This window comes from Staurois parvus, unplaced genomic scaffold, assembly GCF_062004578.1.
Source record: "Staurois parvus isolate SC_StPar_1 unplaced genomic scaffold, SC_StPar_1.0 ptg000361l, whole genome shotgun sequence".
NCBI classification, from domain to species: domain Eukaryota; kingdom Metazoa; phylum Chordata; class Amphibia; order Anura; family Ranidae; genus Staurois; species Staurois parvus.
Genome location: NW_028318157.1, coordinates 5540777 through 5558532, shown reverse-complemented (window position 1 = coordinate 5558532; position 17756 = coordinate 5540777). Strand labels below are relative to the sequence as shown.

At 48.2% G+C, this 17756-nt stretch overlaps 1 protein-coding gene across 8 annotated transcripts in view; it reads left to right on the top strand.

Annotated features, from left to right (window-relative positions):
- Nucleotides 1–17756, top strand: part of MTMR1 (myotubularin related protein 1) — a 146697-nt gene that overhangs the window by 20230 nt on the left and 108711 nt on the right. For 3 of the 8 annotated variants that reach the window (XM_089684941.1, XM_089684937.1, XM_089684936.1), the window contains exons 2-3: nucleotides 7367–7472; nucleotides 10673–10696. The exons of 2 other annotated variants lie outside the window; for them this stretch is intronic. In XM_089684941.1, the coding sequence (XP_089541067.1) occupies nucleotides 7367–7472; nucleotides 10673–10696 (130 nt within the window). The remainder of the gene's footprint in view (nucleotides 1–7366; nucleotides 7473–10672; nucleotides 10697–17756) is intronic. 3 more of the 8 variants (XM_089684942.1, XM_089684940.1, XM_089684939.1) reach the window with 1 other exon arrangement.

Here is a 17756-nt window from a genome sequence, read left to right as displayed (position 1 = left end):
GTGGGAACCAGCCCATAATGTCCATGCACCTAGGCTTGTCCGGAGGTTTCTTTGTGATCACCCGTGGTGGAGAGATCGGGTGGGCATCCGGAGGTTGCCCGTAGGGGGGGGGCAATGTCAGGGATCTCCTCGATCCCTGCCGCGATGGTCCCGGCGCAGGCGCACTGCTCCACCTAGTACACGGGCACTAGGTCCGGGCCGGCCGCGGCGTTCGAGCTCGCGCATGCGCAGTAGAAGCCGCGGCCGCCCGCTGGGCACCAATGGCAGCGCAGGGCGGGATATTTAAAGGTCCCTGAGCTGTCATTTCGTTGCCTTCTGGTCTTACCTGCTTCCTGTGTTCCTGTACCTGTGCCTAGTAAGTTATTGACCCGGATTGCCTTTGACCTTGCTGATTTCTCCTGCCCAGACCCTTGCTTGCCTGACCTCTCTCCCTGGATGCCCCTTATTAGATCTGACCTCCTGCTGCTGACCTGGCGTGTGACCCAACGATTCTCTGCCTGCTCCCTTGTACCTTACCGTCCTCTACAATACCGACTCGGCCTGTCTGACTACGCACTTGCTCAGCCATCCATCCATCCATCCCATCGGGGTCACCCGACCTCCTCACATCTGGCTCTCCCTGGTTGGAGCCCCTGGCGAACACCACTACCACTGACAGGTGTGCTCAGTAGAGGCGACCTGGTCTCGGGGTACTACAAGTCCATCCCCACCATCAGGGGCCCTGGTGAACAAGTACCCTGGGGCTTAGACTCCGCGCTCTGGGCACGCCTGACCAGTGGAGTGCTAGTGGTGCCGCTCGGCGGTCCCTCACAAGATCCTTACAACACCCCCCAATATTCGGAGGGCTAAAATACTCTTGTCTATACTGTATTACAACATTTTCTGTTGAACCGTATAACATCAATTTGTTATGTCTTTTAAAACCTTCAATAAAAATTGTTGAAATTAAAATGTACAGTTGCAAGAAAAAGTATGTGAACCCCTTGGGATTACGTGAAGTTTTGCATGAATTGGGCATAAAATGTGCTCTGAACGTCATCTAAGTCACAATAATAGAAGAACACAGTCTGCTGAACATAATACTACACAAAGATTAGATGTTGCCATGGTTTAATTGCACATAACATGTAAGCATTCACAGTGCAGGGAGGAAAAAGTATGTGAACCTTTGGACTTAATAACTGGTTGACCCTCCTTTGGCAGCAATAACCTCAACCAAACGTTTCCTGTAGTTGCAGATCAGACCTGCACAACGATCTGAAGTAATTTTGGACCACTCCTCTTCACAAAACTGTTTCAGTGTAGCAATATTCTTGGGATGTCTGGTGTGAATCGCTCTCTTAAGGTCATGCCACAGCATTTCAATCGGGTTGAGGTCAGGACTCTGACTGGGCCACTCCAGAAGGCGTATTCTGTGCTGTTGCAGCCATTGTTTTGTTGAATTACTTGTATGCTTTGGCTCATTGTCCTATTGCATCACCCATCCTCTACGGAGCTTCAGTTGGCGGACAGATGGTCGTACGTTTTCCTGCAAAATGTCTTGATAAACTCAGGAATTCATTTTCCCATCAATGACAACAATCCGTCCAGGCCCTGAGGCAGCAAAGCAGCCCCAAACCATGATGCTCCTCCGCCATGTTTTACAGTGGGGATGAGGTTTTGATGTTGGTGTGCTGTGCCTTTTTTTCTCCACACATAGTGTTGTGTGTTCTTCCCAAACAACTCAATCTTGGTTTCATCTGTCCACAGTATATTTTGCCAGTAGTGCTGTGGAACATCCATGTGCTCTTTTGCAAACTTCAAACGTGCTGCAATATTCTTTTTGGACAGCAATGGCTTCCTCCGTGGTGTCCTCCCATGTACTCCATTCTTGTTTAATGTTTTCCTTATTGTAGATGTGTCAACAAAAATGTTAGCATGTGCCAGAGATTTCTGTAGGTCTTTAGCTGACACTCTGGGATTCTTCTTTACCTCATGCAGCATTCTGCGCTGTGCTCTTGCAGTCATTTTTACAGGACGACCACGCCTAGGGAGAGTAGCAACAGTGCTAAACTTTCTCCATTTGTAGACAGTCTGTCTTACCGTGGACACATGAACATCAAGGCTTTTGGAGATACTTTTGTAACCCTTTCCAGCTTCATGCAAGTCAATAATTCTTGATCGTAGGTCTTCTGAGAGCTCTTTTCTGTGAGGCATGGTTCACATCAGACAGTGCTTCTTGAAACCAGTAAACCAAAAACAGGTGTGTGTTTTTTAAGAGCAGGACAGCTGTCAGCAACACATCCAATATCATCACACTGATTGGAGTCAAGGTTGGCTCACTCCTGGCTCCAATTAGCTCTGGGAGAAGTCATTAAGCTAGGGCCTCACATACTTTTTCCTCCCTGCACTGTGAATGTTTACATGTTATGTGCAATTAAACCATGGCAACATCTAATGTTTGTGTAGTATTATGTTCAGCAGACTGTGTTCTATTGTTGTGACTTAGATGACGTTCAGAGCACATTTTATGCCCAATTCATGCAAAACTCCACGTAATCCCATGGGGTTCACATACTTTTTCTTGCAACTGTATGACTTCTAAAGAGACATCAGATGAGAAGCACAGGGACTTGTATACTTTACCCTCAAGAGTCCCTTTAGATCAGGTTCAGGAGGGCAGTGTCTTCAATATGAAGAGAATCCCAGGACATGACTGCAACCTAGGAGGAACGTTCAACAGTAGCCTCTGAAAGGAAGTTTTCCAGAACTCTGTTCCAAGCATCAGCTATCAACAACAGAGGTAGTGAGCCAGTCAACAAGTGAACTTACACAGGCTTGGTAACAAAAAACAGATCTATACTATAATAAAAGGTTACAAAAATGAAAGTGGCAGACTGTATGGACCACTTAGTCTTTTTCTGAGTCTTTTTCTTAGTCTCAATCTGTGCAGTTGCGTGCTGGCTCCTTTTTAAAGTGGTTGTTACCCTTACAGATACCCAGTGAAGTGACTGGCTTCAGGTGATACACAGAGATGAAGCAAATCCTCATACATAAGTTGTACCTGTTTATCTGTAGTATTGTCTTCTCCACATCGCTTCTAAGTGCAGAATTTATAAAGCTTTCCAAAAAGCGGACATAGAGCTGAAGTTACACTCTGCAGAGAAGTGTGGAGAACTATGAGAGCTGATTGGAGGGAAAAGACACCCCCCCCCCTCCACACAGCTTACATAAACAAAGCTGAGGCTGTCAATCAGCTGAAGGTCCTTCCCCTGTCCCCAATTTTCTCTTGGTGTCAGGCAAACTGGTCAGAAGTGAGTAATGCTAATAGCAGAGGAACAAGGTAGCAGACAGAAATGACATTTAGAGCTCTTAAGTACACACTATAGAGGGATATGCTTTGTGTATATTTTATGTCTGAGGTTTACAACTACTATATGACTTCTTCTTTAACGATCCACTATGGATCACTTTTCAGAGGATGATGAAAGGAGATTTCAGATGAGGCATTCAGATGGTGATGCAAATGTGAGACAAGTGTTTGGCTTGTGCTTGTGGTATGGTCCTATTCACTTTTATGGGAGAGCTTGGCAGACAGTGCCACCTGCCATAATTGGCAAGTTATGTTAAAGTGGTTGTAAAGCTCAGTCATGAAATATGAACAAGGCATATCTCGTTATAGTGTGTACTTGTATTAGTTAAGAGCATTAAGTGTCATTTCTGTTTGCTTCTTTGTTTATCTGCATGAGTCAATTCTGACAAGTTTTCCTGACACCAAGAGAAAAATGGTAACAAGGGATTGATCTCCAGCAGATTGACAGCCTGAGATCTGTTCCTGTGTGCTGTGTGGAAGGGATGGGTCTCTTTCCTCCAATTGGCTTTCAGAACTCTCTTCACTGAACTCTGCAATGTGGCATTTCAGCTCCCTGCACCTTGTTTTCTGAACACTCAGACAAGCTTTATAAATTCATCACTTTCAACAGATGTAGAGAGGAGAAGATTGATGATAGGAGGATTTACTTCATCTCTGTTTATCACTTGAGGCCAGTTACTTCACAGGGTTTACTGTAGACCAGTGGTTCACAACCACTTTAAATTTGCCTCAGCAGTGTGTACTCACCCAAGCGGCACCACATCTGCTTTTAGATGGGCAGTTGGGGCATTACAAATGTGAATCACCCCTTTGTTTTACCTCCCCTGGTCCATCCATGTGAAAGAAACCTAAGATGTGAGCCTCTAGACCAGCCTTTCTCAGCTGGGGTGCCGCAGCATTCTGGGTTCAACAGTGAAGGGCAAGAAACTAGAGACTTTATCTTGGCAGAGAGGTAGCTTAATCAAGGCAACATTAATGTTGCCTTACCACCCCCCAACCTTACGTTTAAACAAGCCTTCAGACTGGGGTACCCTGAGACTGGAAATACTTTTAACGGCTCATTCACACTATAGCAATGCAATCCAGATGCGTTTCTGCATGTGCGTTTTTGACGTGTTCCGGTGCATTTTTGATGTGTTCCAGTTCATTTCCCCCCCCCCTCCCTTTTTTTTTCTTAAATTTAAATAGGTCATGTGCATTTTGGTGCGTTCCGGTGCATTTTTGATGCATTTTCCACATTCCGCTACAGTTCCTTGCAGGAAAAATGCAGCCTATTCTACTTTTTTTTTTTTTTTTTCTGCATCTGGAATGCCCTGGAGCTGCAAGCACTCATGAGAACTATGCCATTGACAACCATATAACCTACTTTCTGTGCATTTTGAATGCAGAAAAAAAAAAAGCACACTGAACTGCATGTAGTGTGATCTGGTCCTTAGGGATAAAAAACGCACTGGGACGCATTAAAAATACACTGGAACGCATCATCGCGCATGCAGAAACGCATCTAGACTGTGTCTCTATAGTGTGAACCGGCCCTTAAAGGGTGCCAGTAATGAAAAAAACTTGAGAAACCCTGTACTAGGCTAGACTCCCTGGCTTCTAAATTCCATATTAATTTGACATGGTAATGGAAGTTTACAACATCTCAGCTAAACTCCATCCAATGTAAGTTTTAGAGTTTGGGTATATGTCACTTTCTGACTTTTGATTTTTAGGCAATTGTTATAGAGATGTTGGATTTGAAAAAAATGTTGCAGATGTCATTTCTTCTGCATTGCAGAAGTTTTCCTACATGTGAGTGATCCAACCCCAATCCCTAAGGTCTCTCAGTGATTGATCCTGACATTTGTTTCAGTGTTGCCATTTGCTTGAATAATAAAAGGCAACATTGGTCTGGAACAATGTACTATGCTATGAACTATTACATCTGGGCCCAGAAAAACAAGGAAATTTGGCTGAAAGTCGCACATGAACTGGAGGAAAATGTTGCTGCACCTTATGTGATAATTCATATGCAGGGATTAATAGGTCACACAATTTGTTTTTAAAATACAATGTTGAATCTCAGGATCAGGGGACCTAATTATTAAAAAGGCAGAAGGGTTTTTTTTTTTTTTTTCTTTCTTGGCATTTTTTTCAGTGCTATCATACTTAGCTGATGTCCATTAGAATACCTGAGATCTGGGCATTGATCCCTGAAATCATAGGGCCCTAAATGTGATTACCCTTTGGTACACCATGCAGCCGCCATCCATCCTTGAGCAATTTCTGGCTCAGATAAGCTCCCACTGACGCAATTGATTTTTTTAGCTATCTATAAGGAGGCAATTCCTCCCAATGACCACAAGTGTAAAGAGACCTCTTCCCACTGACCATCACACTAACGTATCATGAGCAGGGGCGGACTGACCATTTGAAAACTTGGGCACTGCCCGAGGGCCTGGGGTCAGTAGGGGGCCCCATGAGATGCCCCTGGTACCTTTTTCATAGGCTTTTTTGAGTTTGGGCAAGGACACAGGGGCCCCATGATCCCCTATTGCCCGGGGGCCCCATGAGTTGTCAGTCCGCCCCTGATAATGAGTTGTAGATATAGTCATTTTTAGCAGGGGTTTCCTAAACTGGAAAAATATTTAGAGGGTTCCTCTCTGTTGAAAAGGTTGTGAGGCTGGTTTAACCGTTTTTCTGGAAATCCTGTGTTTTGAATATACAATTTGCAATTGTCTTTTCTGCAGTGGTCACAGAATACATAACAATAGATAAAACCTTGGTGCTGGAGAGGTAAAGGGATTATCTTAAAGTCCGAATGTTTGGTAAAAGTCCAACTGTATGTGGAGGGGAGGGAGTGGGGAACGGGCTGTAAAGAGTTCCAATAGGTAATGGACAACAGACAGCAGCATCAGTGGCAGCACCCTGAGAGTTAAGCTGGAGTCTGTAGACAAGGAAAGAGAAGAGAGGGGCGCCAGACTAAGTGCAGCATTAAACAGTAAGTTTTATTGCAGGGTAAAACAATGGCAACTCACTAGAAGTGAATAGGATCAGGCATGTCGCCACGGACGTCATCCTGTATGGGTCCCGGGAGCCGATGAAGAGAGAGCAGGAGTGTGTAATGCAGCAGCAAACCGAGTCTCCTGGATGCTCCGTGCTTGTTGCGTCCAGCAGCTGGAGGGAAAACCAGCCTGGAATGCAAATGGCACCGGGGCGGACGTGACTTCGGATGTAGGAGCATGGTGCCGTAAAAAAGGGGGCGGTAACGCGTTTCAAAGCATAGCTTCCTCAGACCTGAGGTCTGAGGAAGAAGCTATGCTTCAAAACGCATAGGTCTGAGGTCTGAGAAAACGTTACGCTTCGAAACGTGTTAGTCTGAGGAAGAAGCTATGCTTCGAAACGCGTTACCGCCCCCTTTTACTGCACCACAATCCTACATCTGACGTCACGTTCGCCCTGGCGCCATTTGCATTCCAGGCTGGTTTTCCCTACAGCGGCTGGACGCAACAAGTGCTGAGCATCCAGGAGACCCAGTTTTCAGCTGTAGCTCCTGCATTACACACTCCTGCTCTCTCTCCATCGGCTCCCGGGACCCATACAGGATGACGTCCGTGGTGACATGCCTGATCCTATTCACTTCTAGTGAGTTGCCATTGTTTTACCTTGCAATAAAACTTACTGTTTAATGCTGCACTTTGGCGCCCCTCTTTTCTCTTTCACAGAATACATAAGCCAGATCATTCCATACCCTAATGTCCCTCACAAGCAGAGCAAGTTCAACATGTCCCTCATTTGAGTTAGAGACAAATAACATGCCAGTTATGAGTGGAAACCAGCACACCTGGGGTAAAGGAACCAACAGGGCAAGCAAACTCCATGGAGACAAGGTTACTTGGGAGACTTGATGTCGGCACCATTTTATTGTACCTTGGCAGAACATACAAACAAGCCATGCAGAGCTACCCAACATTAAAGAACTAAGACCCTGTGATTGCATGTAAAATCTTAGTGCCTTTTTCTCTTTCATAGCCCTACTGGATCACACGTTGAATGGTGCAAGCAGCTGATTGCAGCTACAATATCCAGCCAGATTTCCAGCTCTGTACCACCAGAAAATGTTTCCCGAGATTACAGGGTAAGTGCAGGATGAAAGAACATATGTCTTGTCATGGAAAAGTCACGAAGCAAGTCTTTCATGGGCTCCTTTGTGCCTCTCCAGACAGTGCATCCACTTTAAATCAACGGCATTGCCACTAGAGCTCTCAGTACTTCATCGTCATACATAATGGGGCTATAGACAAAACATTATTATTATAGAGAGAACTCCCACACAAGTTTCTGGTCCCTCAAGGTGCCAAGACTATAGTTCTGCTACTGATATGAACTATGTACAACCCCAATTCCAAAAAGGTTGGGATGTAAAAATTACATAAAAACAAAATGCAAGGATTTTCAGATTTCACAAACCATATGTTATTCATAATAGAAAACATCAAATGTTTTAAAATGAAAAATGTACCATTTTAAGTAAAAAATAAGGTAATATGGAAATCAGTCACAGCAACATGTCTCAAAAAAAGTTGGATTGGGACAACAAAAATCTTGCAAAGAAGAACTGGAAGAACATTTCACAATTAAGTTTATTTAGGTTTATTGGCAACAGGTCAGTAATATGATTGGGTATAACCAGGACATCTTAGGGAGTCAGTGTGTCTCCTAAGTAAAGATGGACAGAGGTTTCCATATGGGCTTGTGAGATCTGAAAGTCCTAGCATTTTGTTTTTATGTCATTTTTAAACAGCATCCCAACATTTTTGGAATGGGGGTATAAACAAAAAACCCACATCTTTCAGAAATAGTATTTACTAATGTGTTTTGTAGTGGTTCTCTAAAGGCCTGTGTGATACATTTGGGATCATTCAGAATTCATTGATAGAACTAGGTTTGCACTCCAATAGACTAGTAAAGGAATGCAAAACCCTTTTGATGCAAACAAAGCCCATCAGCACACAACCTTACTTGTACTATCTAGACTGGTATAGAATGGCAATATTATTTTTCTTTATGCAACTGAAAACAACCTTTCTTTTTTTAAATGTAATTGTTAGTTTCAGACTTTGACTGTAGTCTATTGTAACTGGTGTTACAGCAAATTTTGTTTTATTGGGAAACCCCTCTAACCTACAGAAAACACCCCCAGACTTTCTCTCAGGTATATTCACATGTGATAAACATCCAGAACATTTTTTAAAAGTTTTCCAGACTTTTTGCACCCCAGCTGATCAACTGTTTTTTGGCTCCTCCAGAAAATAATTCTGAAGCTTTCTCTACTTGCAGATGCTTAGGCTTTTCTTTATTGTAATGTAACTCTGAGCTTGAAAGCTTGTTCTTCTGTTTATATTCATTGGCTGGATTGCAAGCAGTTTGACCCCGACCAGTCAGAATTAGACCCCTTTCACATAGGGCGGACTCTGCCTGCAATCCACTTGCTCAGCAGGGGATCTGTCTGCTGTTCCTCACTGAACAGACGCATGACAAGTCCGTGTCTGCTCCGCATATGCAGAGCGGACACCAGCACAGCCTGCTCACCTTTGTGGGCAGTCGGATGTAAGCAGACTGCCTGTACCTTTTAATGTCTGTCTGCCATCTGATACAATCTGCTGGACAGAAGGGGAACAGATCCCCATCTGTCTGTTTTTTTAGCGGATAGGATGTAGGTGGGTGTAAACGGACATGTCCGTTTACACCCTCTGCTCCATGGAGGAGAATTGGGTCTGCCTGAAATCGGGCAGGCAGGCCCGATTTTAGACCGACCATTTGAAAGCAGCCTTACACTTAAACTGCAGATGGTTTACAGCGGGGGTGCTCTAACCTTTTGAAGAGTAAGGGCCACTTAAGTGATTTGGTAACCATTCCCGGGCCACAATGAAATGAAATGGTTCAGAATTTCAAATGTATTTTGAATAGCATAAAGAACATTTTCCTCCTGCAGCCGCTGAATGCTGGTGGGAGGGAAAGGAAGAGAAGCCAATTTTCAGTGGTTGCAGGAGAATAATGGAAAGGATCAGTTCCTGTATATGCTACCCCGCCTTCCCTCCTGTCCAAGTGTAAAACAGGATGTGACAGGGAGGCTACACCAGCCCCCTGGAGCATGGGGCAAGGTCACCATTGTGACCCTTATTGCTACACCATTGGTTGAGGGTGTGTGGTAAAAACACATCTCAACTGTGGGGTTTTACCACCATCCAAACTGCAAATGTAAACGAGCCCTTACTGTCCTGAGCCCCTAGAAGGCTGCTTTCACATTGATGCGCTGCCGGTGTGGTGCACTTTCTGAAAGATCACCAAAACTCTTACATTCGGGAGTTCTGGTGCTCTTTCAGAAAGCACACCAAACCTGCAGGATATAATCAGTCACTGCACTGCACCCATAGGTCTGTGTGAAAACATCCTGATAGTTGTTAGCCCTTTTTATAGGTGTTTATATGCCCATTGCAAAAGTGCAGTGTACCTGTTATTTAATACACTGACCTTTTCCTCTTCCAGCTTCTGCTGGCATCGCTCTCCAGGCTGCTAGAAAGGTGAAGTGCACATGGTGTCACTTCACCTGGGACAGGAGTCGCACTCCAGAGGAAGCATTGATTTATACAGCTCCTGCTCCCTCTGCTGCCAGCTTCATGCACTTAGATGCTCTGTGATTACAATCATTGGTTTGCCGAACCAGGCATACGCTTCCCTGGTTTGAGGTTGAGGGGCACAGGTTGAGCACCGCTGGTTTACAATCTGCTTAAAGGCAAGTGAAAAAGTATGTTTATATCAGCTGTTCTATATAAAACGTGTTGTTTTATGTGTTTTGGTCCTTTTATAGAGTACTGTAGTCTGAGGAATTTGCATTTCATCATTAGGCATCATCCATAGATAAGATGCAATGTCTGAACATTTTCTTTGGTTCTTTCTTCCCTGTCATCCTCCTTGACAGCAGCCAAAGCAGAGCAGAGATCCTGCCCAACCCTACTTCCTCAGTATTTGTTACATTCAAGATCATTGTATCCTCTATAGAAAGAGATCTGTCTACTAGACATTTCAATACATGGATAATCTAGACGGATATATCTTTGTTGAACCTGTTAGAACGTACAGAGATAGTATGGTAAGGCACAGCTTTATTAGACTCTCCAGTACCTATCCGTTTGGGTACGTAGAGTGAATCTTCACATATGGGTGTGGTCATGGAGAATTCCTGATAGTGATTTTATTAGTGCAATCAATTCTGTGATTTATAATTTCAGGCAGTGAAGTAAATCTTGTCTTTGATAACATTGTGCCTTTTAACAGGTCTTCAAGAGGCCCGATTTAAGGGTAAGATATCTTTGGTGTTCAGCAAGTCGGCCTCTTGCCAGTTTGTGCAGTGTGCTTTGTGTTGAAATTCTTTATATATGTGTGCTTTACGTATCGAAATCTCCAGTCATAACTTAATATTTCTTGTAGAAAATGTTGTTGCTGTAGAGTGAAGAGAGCCAGACTGTTTATTAAATCTTCATCCTTCTGGTGTAAACTATGGGCTTGATTTACTAAAGGCAAATAGGCTGTGCACTGCAAGTGCAGTGTACTTTCAAGTGCATTTGGAGAGCACTTGCAATTCACAGCCTTTTTGCCTTTTGTAAATCAACCCCTATGTGTCATTGTAAACAAGACCTCCAATGTAATGGTAAAAGGATTTTTATATTTTTATATATATATATATATATATATATATATATATATATATATATATATATATATATATATGAGAAAGGTTGACCGTACGGGGCCCTGTAATAGCAAGCAATGCAGCTGATTTGAGCATTGCTTGTGACACTCAGCTTGTATAAGGGCATTGTAAAAAATGCCTCCAAGCACCACAGGTGATTGCTATCACAAACAGTCCTTTTTTTTTTTTTTGGCGCTAAAAAAAAATATTTTTTACTGATGGCCAATGGTTCTCATCTCTAGAGTGAAAATTGAGCAATCTTTAATCACCTACATACTACTTTCATCAGTTACCCAAACAGGGACAAAGATTACAGGCCTTCCAGATAGTACATGAGTTATTATTACCTAATGTCTTTGCTCAGCCTGTAACATTTAACTCCTTTGCTTGCACTGAGAAATCAGCGTGAATGCAGTTCTAGTGACACCATTAAAAAGTATTGTCGGTTCTAACACCTTCACTACATCATGCTTCACAGCACCATAAAGGGAAGATCTTATTTCATCATGGGAGCCAAGTTTCCTATTCTTCTCAGCAGTGATAGGTGGAGGAGGGACAACTTACAAAAATGAAAATTCTGAGGCTATTTTGTTTTTCTATTAAATTATTTTTCTAAAACTGTCTAGAACAGAGGTCTCCAAGCTTTATAAACAAAGGTCCAGTTTACTGTCCTCCAAATTTTAGGGGGGCCGGACTGTGGCCAGTGAGAGCGGAAAATGTCCTAACATCAGTGGGAGAAAACAATGCACCATCGTTGATGGCAGTGGGAAGAATAGTGCCCCATCGTTGGTGGCAGGGGGAGGAATAGTGCCCCATCGTTGGTGGCAGGGGGAGGAATAGTGCCCCATCGTTGGTGGCAGGGGGAGGAATAGTGCCCCATCGTTGGTGGCAGGGGGAGGAATAGTGCCCCATCGTTGGTGGCAGGGGGAGGAATAGTGCCCCATCGTTGGTGGCAGGGGGAGGAATAGTGCCCCATCGTTGGTGGCAGGGGGAGGAATAGTGCCCCATCGTTGGTGGCAGGGGGAGGAATAGTGCCCCATCGTTGGTGGCAGGGGGAGGAATAGTGCCCCATCGTTGGTGGCAGGGGGAGGAATAGTGCCCCATCGTTGGTGGCAGGGGGAGGAATAGTGCCCCATCGTTGGTGGCAGGGGGAGGAATAGTGCCCCATCGTTGGTGGCAGGGGGAGGAATAGTGCCCCATCGTTGGTGGCAGGGGGAGGAATAGTGCCCCATCGTTGGTGGCAGGGGGAGGAATAGTGCCCCATCGTTGGTGGCAGGGGGAGGAATAGTGCCCCATCGTTGGTGGCAGGGGGAGGAATAGTGCCCCATCGTTGGTGGCAGGGGGAGGAATAGTGCCCCATCGTTGGTGGCAGGGGGAGGAATAGTGCCCCATCGTTGGTGGCAGGGGGAGGAATAGTGCCCCATCGTTGGTGGCAGGGGGAGGAATAGTGCCCCATCGTTGGTGGCAGGGGGAGGAATAGTGCCCCATCGTTGGTGGCAGGGGGAGGAATAGTGCCCCATCGTTGGTGGCAGGGGGAGGAATAGTGCCCCATCGTTGGTGGCAGGGGGAGGAATAGTGCCCCATCGTTGGTGGCAGGGGGAGGAATAGTGCCCCATCGTTGGTGGCAGGGGGAGGAATAGTGCCCCATCGTTGGTGGCAGGGGGAGGAATAGTGCCCCATCGTTGGTGGCAGGGGGAGGAATAGTGCCCCATCGTTGGTGGCAGGGGGAGAAGTAGTGCCCCATCGTTGGTGGCAGGGGGAGGAGTAGTGCGCCATCGTTGGTGGCAGGGGGAGGAGTAGTGCCCCATCGTTGGTGGCAGGGGGAGGAGTAGTGCCCCATCGTTGGTGGCAGGGGGAGGAGTAGTGCCCCATCGTTGGTGGCAGGGGGAGGAGTAGTGCCCCATCGTTGGTGGCAGGGGGAGGAGTAGTGCCCCATCGTTGGTGGCAGGGGGAGGAGTAGTGCCCCATCGTTGGTGGCAGGGGGAGGAGTAGTGCCCCATCGTTGGTGGCAGGGGGAGGAGTAGTGCCCCATCGTTGGTGGCAGGGGGAGGAGTAGTGCCCCATCGTTGGTGGCAGGGGGAGGAGTAGTGCCCCATCGTTGGTGGCAGGGGGAGGAGTAGTGCCCCATCGTTGGTGGCAGCGGGAGGAGTAGTGCCCCATCGTTGGTGGCAGCGGGAGGAGTAGTGCCCCATCGTTGGTGGCAGCGGGAGGAGTAGTGCCCCATCGTTGGTGGCAGCGGGAGGAGTAGTGCCCCATCGTGGTGGCAGCGGGAGGAATAGTGCCCCATCGTTGGTGGCAGGGGGAGGAATAGTGCCCCATCGTTGGTGGCAGGGGGAGGAATAGTGCCCCATCGTTGGTGGCAGGGGGAGGAATAGTGCCCCATCGTTGGTGGCAGGGGGAGGAATAGTGCCCCATCGTTGGTGGCAGGGGGAGGAATAGTGCCCCATCGTTGGTGGCAGGGGGAGGAATAGTGCCCCATCGTTGGTGGCAGGGGGAGGAATAGTGCCCCATCGTTGGTGGCAGGGGGAGGAATAGTGCCCCATCGTTGGTGGCAGGGGGAGGAATAGTGCCCCATCGTTGGTGGCAGGGGGAGGAATAGTGCCCCATCGTTGGTGGCAGGGGGAGGAATAGTGCCCCATCGTTGGTGGCAGGGGGAGGAATAGTGCCCCATCGTTGGTGGCAGGGGAAGGAATAGTGCCCCATCGTTGGTGGCAGGGGGAGGAATAGTGCCCCATCGTTGGTGGCAGGGGGAGGAATAGTGCCCCATCGTTGGTGGCAGGGGGAGGAATAGTGCCCCATCGTTGGTGGCAGGGGGAGGAATAGTGCCCCATCGTTGGTGGCAGGGGGAGGAATAGTGCCCCATCGTTGGTGGCAGGGGGAGGAATAGTGCCCCATCGTTGGTGGCAGGGGGAGGAATAGTGCCCCATCGTTGGTGGCAGGGGGAGGAATAGTGCCCCATCGTTGGTGGCAGGGGGAGGAATAGTGCCCCATCGTTGGTGGCAGGGGGAGGAATAGTGCCCCATCGTTGGTGGCAGGGGGAGGAATAGTGCCCCATCGTTGGTGGCAGGGGGAGGAATAGTGCCCCATCGTTGGTGGCAGGGGGAGGAATAGTGCCCCATCGTTGGTGGCAGGGGGAGGAATAGTGCCCCATCGTTGGTGGCAGGGGGAGGAATAGTGCCCCATCGTTGGTGGCAGGGGGAGGAATAGTGCCCCATCGTTGGTGGCAGGGGGAGGAATAGTGCCCCATCGTTGGTGGCAGGGGGAGGAATAGTGCCCCATCGTTGGTGGCAGGGGGAGGAATAGTGCCCCATCGTTGGTGGCAGGGGGAGGAATAGTGCCCCATCGTTGGTGGCAGGGGGAGGAATAGTGCCCCATCGTTGGTGGCAGGGGGAGGAATAGTGCCCCATCGTTGGTGGCAGGGGGAGGAATAGTGCCCCATCGTTGGTGGCAGGGGGAGGAATAGTGCCCCATCGTTGGTGGCAGGGGGAGGAATAGTGCCCCATCGTTGGTGGCAGGGGGAGGAATAGTGCCCCATCGTTGGTGGCAGGGGGAGGAATAGTGCCCCATCGTTGGTGGCAGGGGGAGGAATAGTGCCCCATCGTTGGTGGCAGGGGGAGGAATAGTGCCCCATCGTTGGTGGCAGGGGGAGGAATAGTGCCCCATCGTTGGTGGCAGGGGGAGGAATAGTGCCCCATCGTTGGTGGCAGGGGGAGGAATAGTGCCCCATCGTTGGTGGCAGGGGGAGGAATAGTGCCCCATCGTTGGTGGCAGGGGGAGGAATAGTGCCCCATCGTTGGTGGCAGGGGGAGGAATAGTGCCCCATCGTTGGTGGCAGGGGGAGGAATAGTGCCCCATCGTTGGTGGCAGGGGGAGGAATAGTGCCCCATCGTTGGTGGCAGGGGGAGGAATAGTGCCCCATCGTTGGTGGCAGGGGGAGGAATAGTGCCCCATCGTTGGTGGCAGGGGGAGGAATAGTGCCCCATCGTTGGTGGCAGGGGGAGGAATAGTGCCCCATCGTTGGTGGCAGGGGGAGGAATAGTGCCCCATCGTTGGTGGCAGGGGGAGGAGTAGTGCCCCATCGTTGGTGGCAGGGGGAGGAGTAGTGCCCCATCGTTGGTGGCAGGGGGAGGAGTAGTGCCCCATCGTTGGTGGCAGGGGGAGGAGTAGTGCCCCATCGTTGGTGGCAGGGGGAGGAGTAGTGCCCCATCGTTGGTGGCAGCGGGAGGAGTAGTGCCCCATCGTTGGTGGCAGGGGGAGGAGTAGTGCCCCATCGTTGGTGGCAGCGGGAGGAGTAGTGCCCCATCGTTGGTGGCAGCGGGAGGAGTAGTGCCCCATCGTTGGTGGCAGCGGGAGGAGTAGTGCCCCATCGTTGGTGGCAGCGGGAGGAGTAGTGCCCCATCGTTGGTGGCAGCGGGAGGAGTAGTGCCCCATCGTTGGTGGCAGCGGGAGGAGTAGTGCCCCATCGTTGGTGGCAGCGGGAGGAGTAGTGCCCCATCGTTGGTGGCAGCGGGAGGAGTAGTGCCCCATCGTTGTGGCAGCGGGAGGAGTAGTGCCCCATCGTTGTGGCAGCGGGAGGAGTAGTGCCCCATCGTTGTGGCAGCGGGAGGAGTAGTGCCCCATCGTGGTGGCAGCGGGAGGAGTAGTGCCCCATCGTGGTGGCAGCGGGAGGAGTAGTGCCCCATCGTGGTGGCAGCGGGAGGAGTAGTGCCCCATCGTGGTGGCAGCGGGAGGTGTAGTGCCCCATCGTGGTGGCAGCGGGAGGTGTAGTGCCCCATCGTGGTGGCAGCGGGAGGTGTAGTGCCCCATCGTGGTGGCAGCGGGAGGTGTAGTGCCCCATCGTGGTGGCAGCGGGAGGTGTAGTGCCCCATCGTGGTGGCAGCGGGAGGAGTAGTGCCCCATCGGTGGTGGCAGCGGGAGGAATAGTGCCCCATCGGTGGTGGCAGCGGGAGGAATAGTGCCCCATCGGTGGGGGCAGCGGGAGCAATAGTGCTCCACTGGCAGTGGCAGGAACTATGCCCTAGGGCTGGATATAAGCAAGCAAATTGCTGCAGTTTGGAGACCACTGGTATAGAAGGTATATATGGCCAGTTTAGAGGCAGATTATACTTTTTTTTTTTTTTTTTAAGAGTTTGTAAAGTTAAAGAGTTCATCATATGCCAAGTGTTGAGGTTACTGACAAGTGGATGTGATCACTGTTTTTGCTATGCCTTGGGGAGTTCCATCAGTTCAGTAGCTGTCCCACCTAGAATCTATAGTTCTGACCAAATAATGCATCAATTACAAAAAGGGTCCTATGGTATTGAAAGGCTCACATTATTGACTAGTGTAAATGCTGAAGTTGATATTTCCTATGCTTAGCAATTCCTCCTCAACTTTGTTGCAGCTTCCACTTGCTCCTATAAGGAGTTTTTCTGACTTTACGAACACCCACCTAATATTAAGTAGGTCTCCCTTTTGCTGCTAAAACAGCCCTGACCTGTCGAAGCATGGACTCCACTAGACCTTTGAAGGTGTGCTGTGATATCTGGCACCAAGCCATCAGTAGCAGATCCTTTAAGCCTCCACCAGTTTGCCTTATTCCCATAGTATGTCCTGGTGCCATCTCTACCCCAGGAATGCGACACACATGCATCCAAAGCTGGTGGATGCTGGAAAGCAAGTCCCTATTTGGAGTAACATTTAAAAGGGGGCACTTGATGAGGATTTGAACGAACACATCAGTGCACAAATCTTTGTGTTTTTTGGCCAGGCTTGGTTATTGCTTTCTTTTTTCTCTCCCCCCCGATTAATAGTGTTGGTGAAACACCTACCAGGATATAAGCATTTATCACCCTTGTCAGCCTAGTCTTACACTACAGTTCTCTATAGCCCTCTGCCATTCTGGTGGTCACATCTCAGAGCTTTAAGACGGCCATAGATGGTTCAAATCTTGAACCATCTATGGGCAGGCTGATTGGATCGACTTGGGTTCAACTAACATGTCTGATTTTTACATGCCATTATTGCCAGCGGTTATAGCCGCTAGCAATATTCACTGTATTCTCCCAGCCAGGACGGCTCGTCAAATTCCCCTACCGGGACAACACAATAGCTCCGTAGGAGAGATTCCCCCATCAACACTGACTGTGTTGATGGAGGAATTGAATAATTTTCTTGGTTGCAGGAAAGAAAATCACATCATCTATGCCCTTTCCAGGTTTGTACAGCTCCCTGGTGAATTTTTTGGTTTGTATTGTAGAAAATGCAACAGGAGGAGTGGGAACATCTCATGGTGGCCACAAAAACGTATTACTGAAGCATGGGCTGGAATATATATAGCTTAACTGTCAACTATCTTGACCTTGCTAGTGGGGTGCCCAAGAAATACAAGAATCCAGCATGGCTAAACACCACAACTGAATTGCCACTTTTAGCTAGATTGACCCTTTAAGACAAATCAGAGGGGCACTAGAACATGGGAGTTTTGGGAAATACCCATCACTGACCCCTCTTCTACTCTAACTAGGAGATTCTGCTGGAATGTTTTTTTGGCTAACACTCATTGACCAATATCATGTATTTCTTGTACCCAAACCTTTTGACACAAAATTGATGTTTGCTTTTTGCTTGTTTTGTTTCTCTTCCTTTGAAGATTTTGATCCTCTTTCTTCAGTGTGTCTGCTCTTTGTA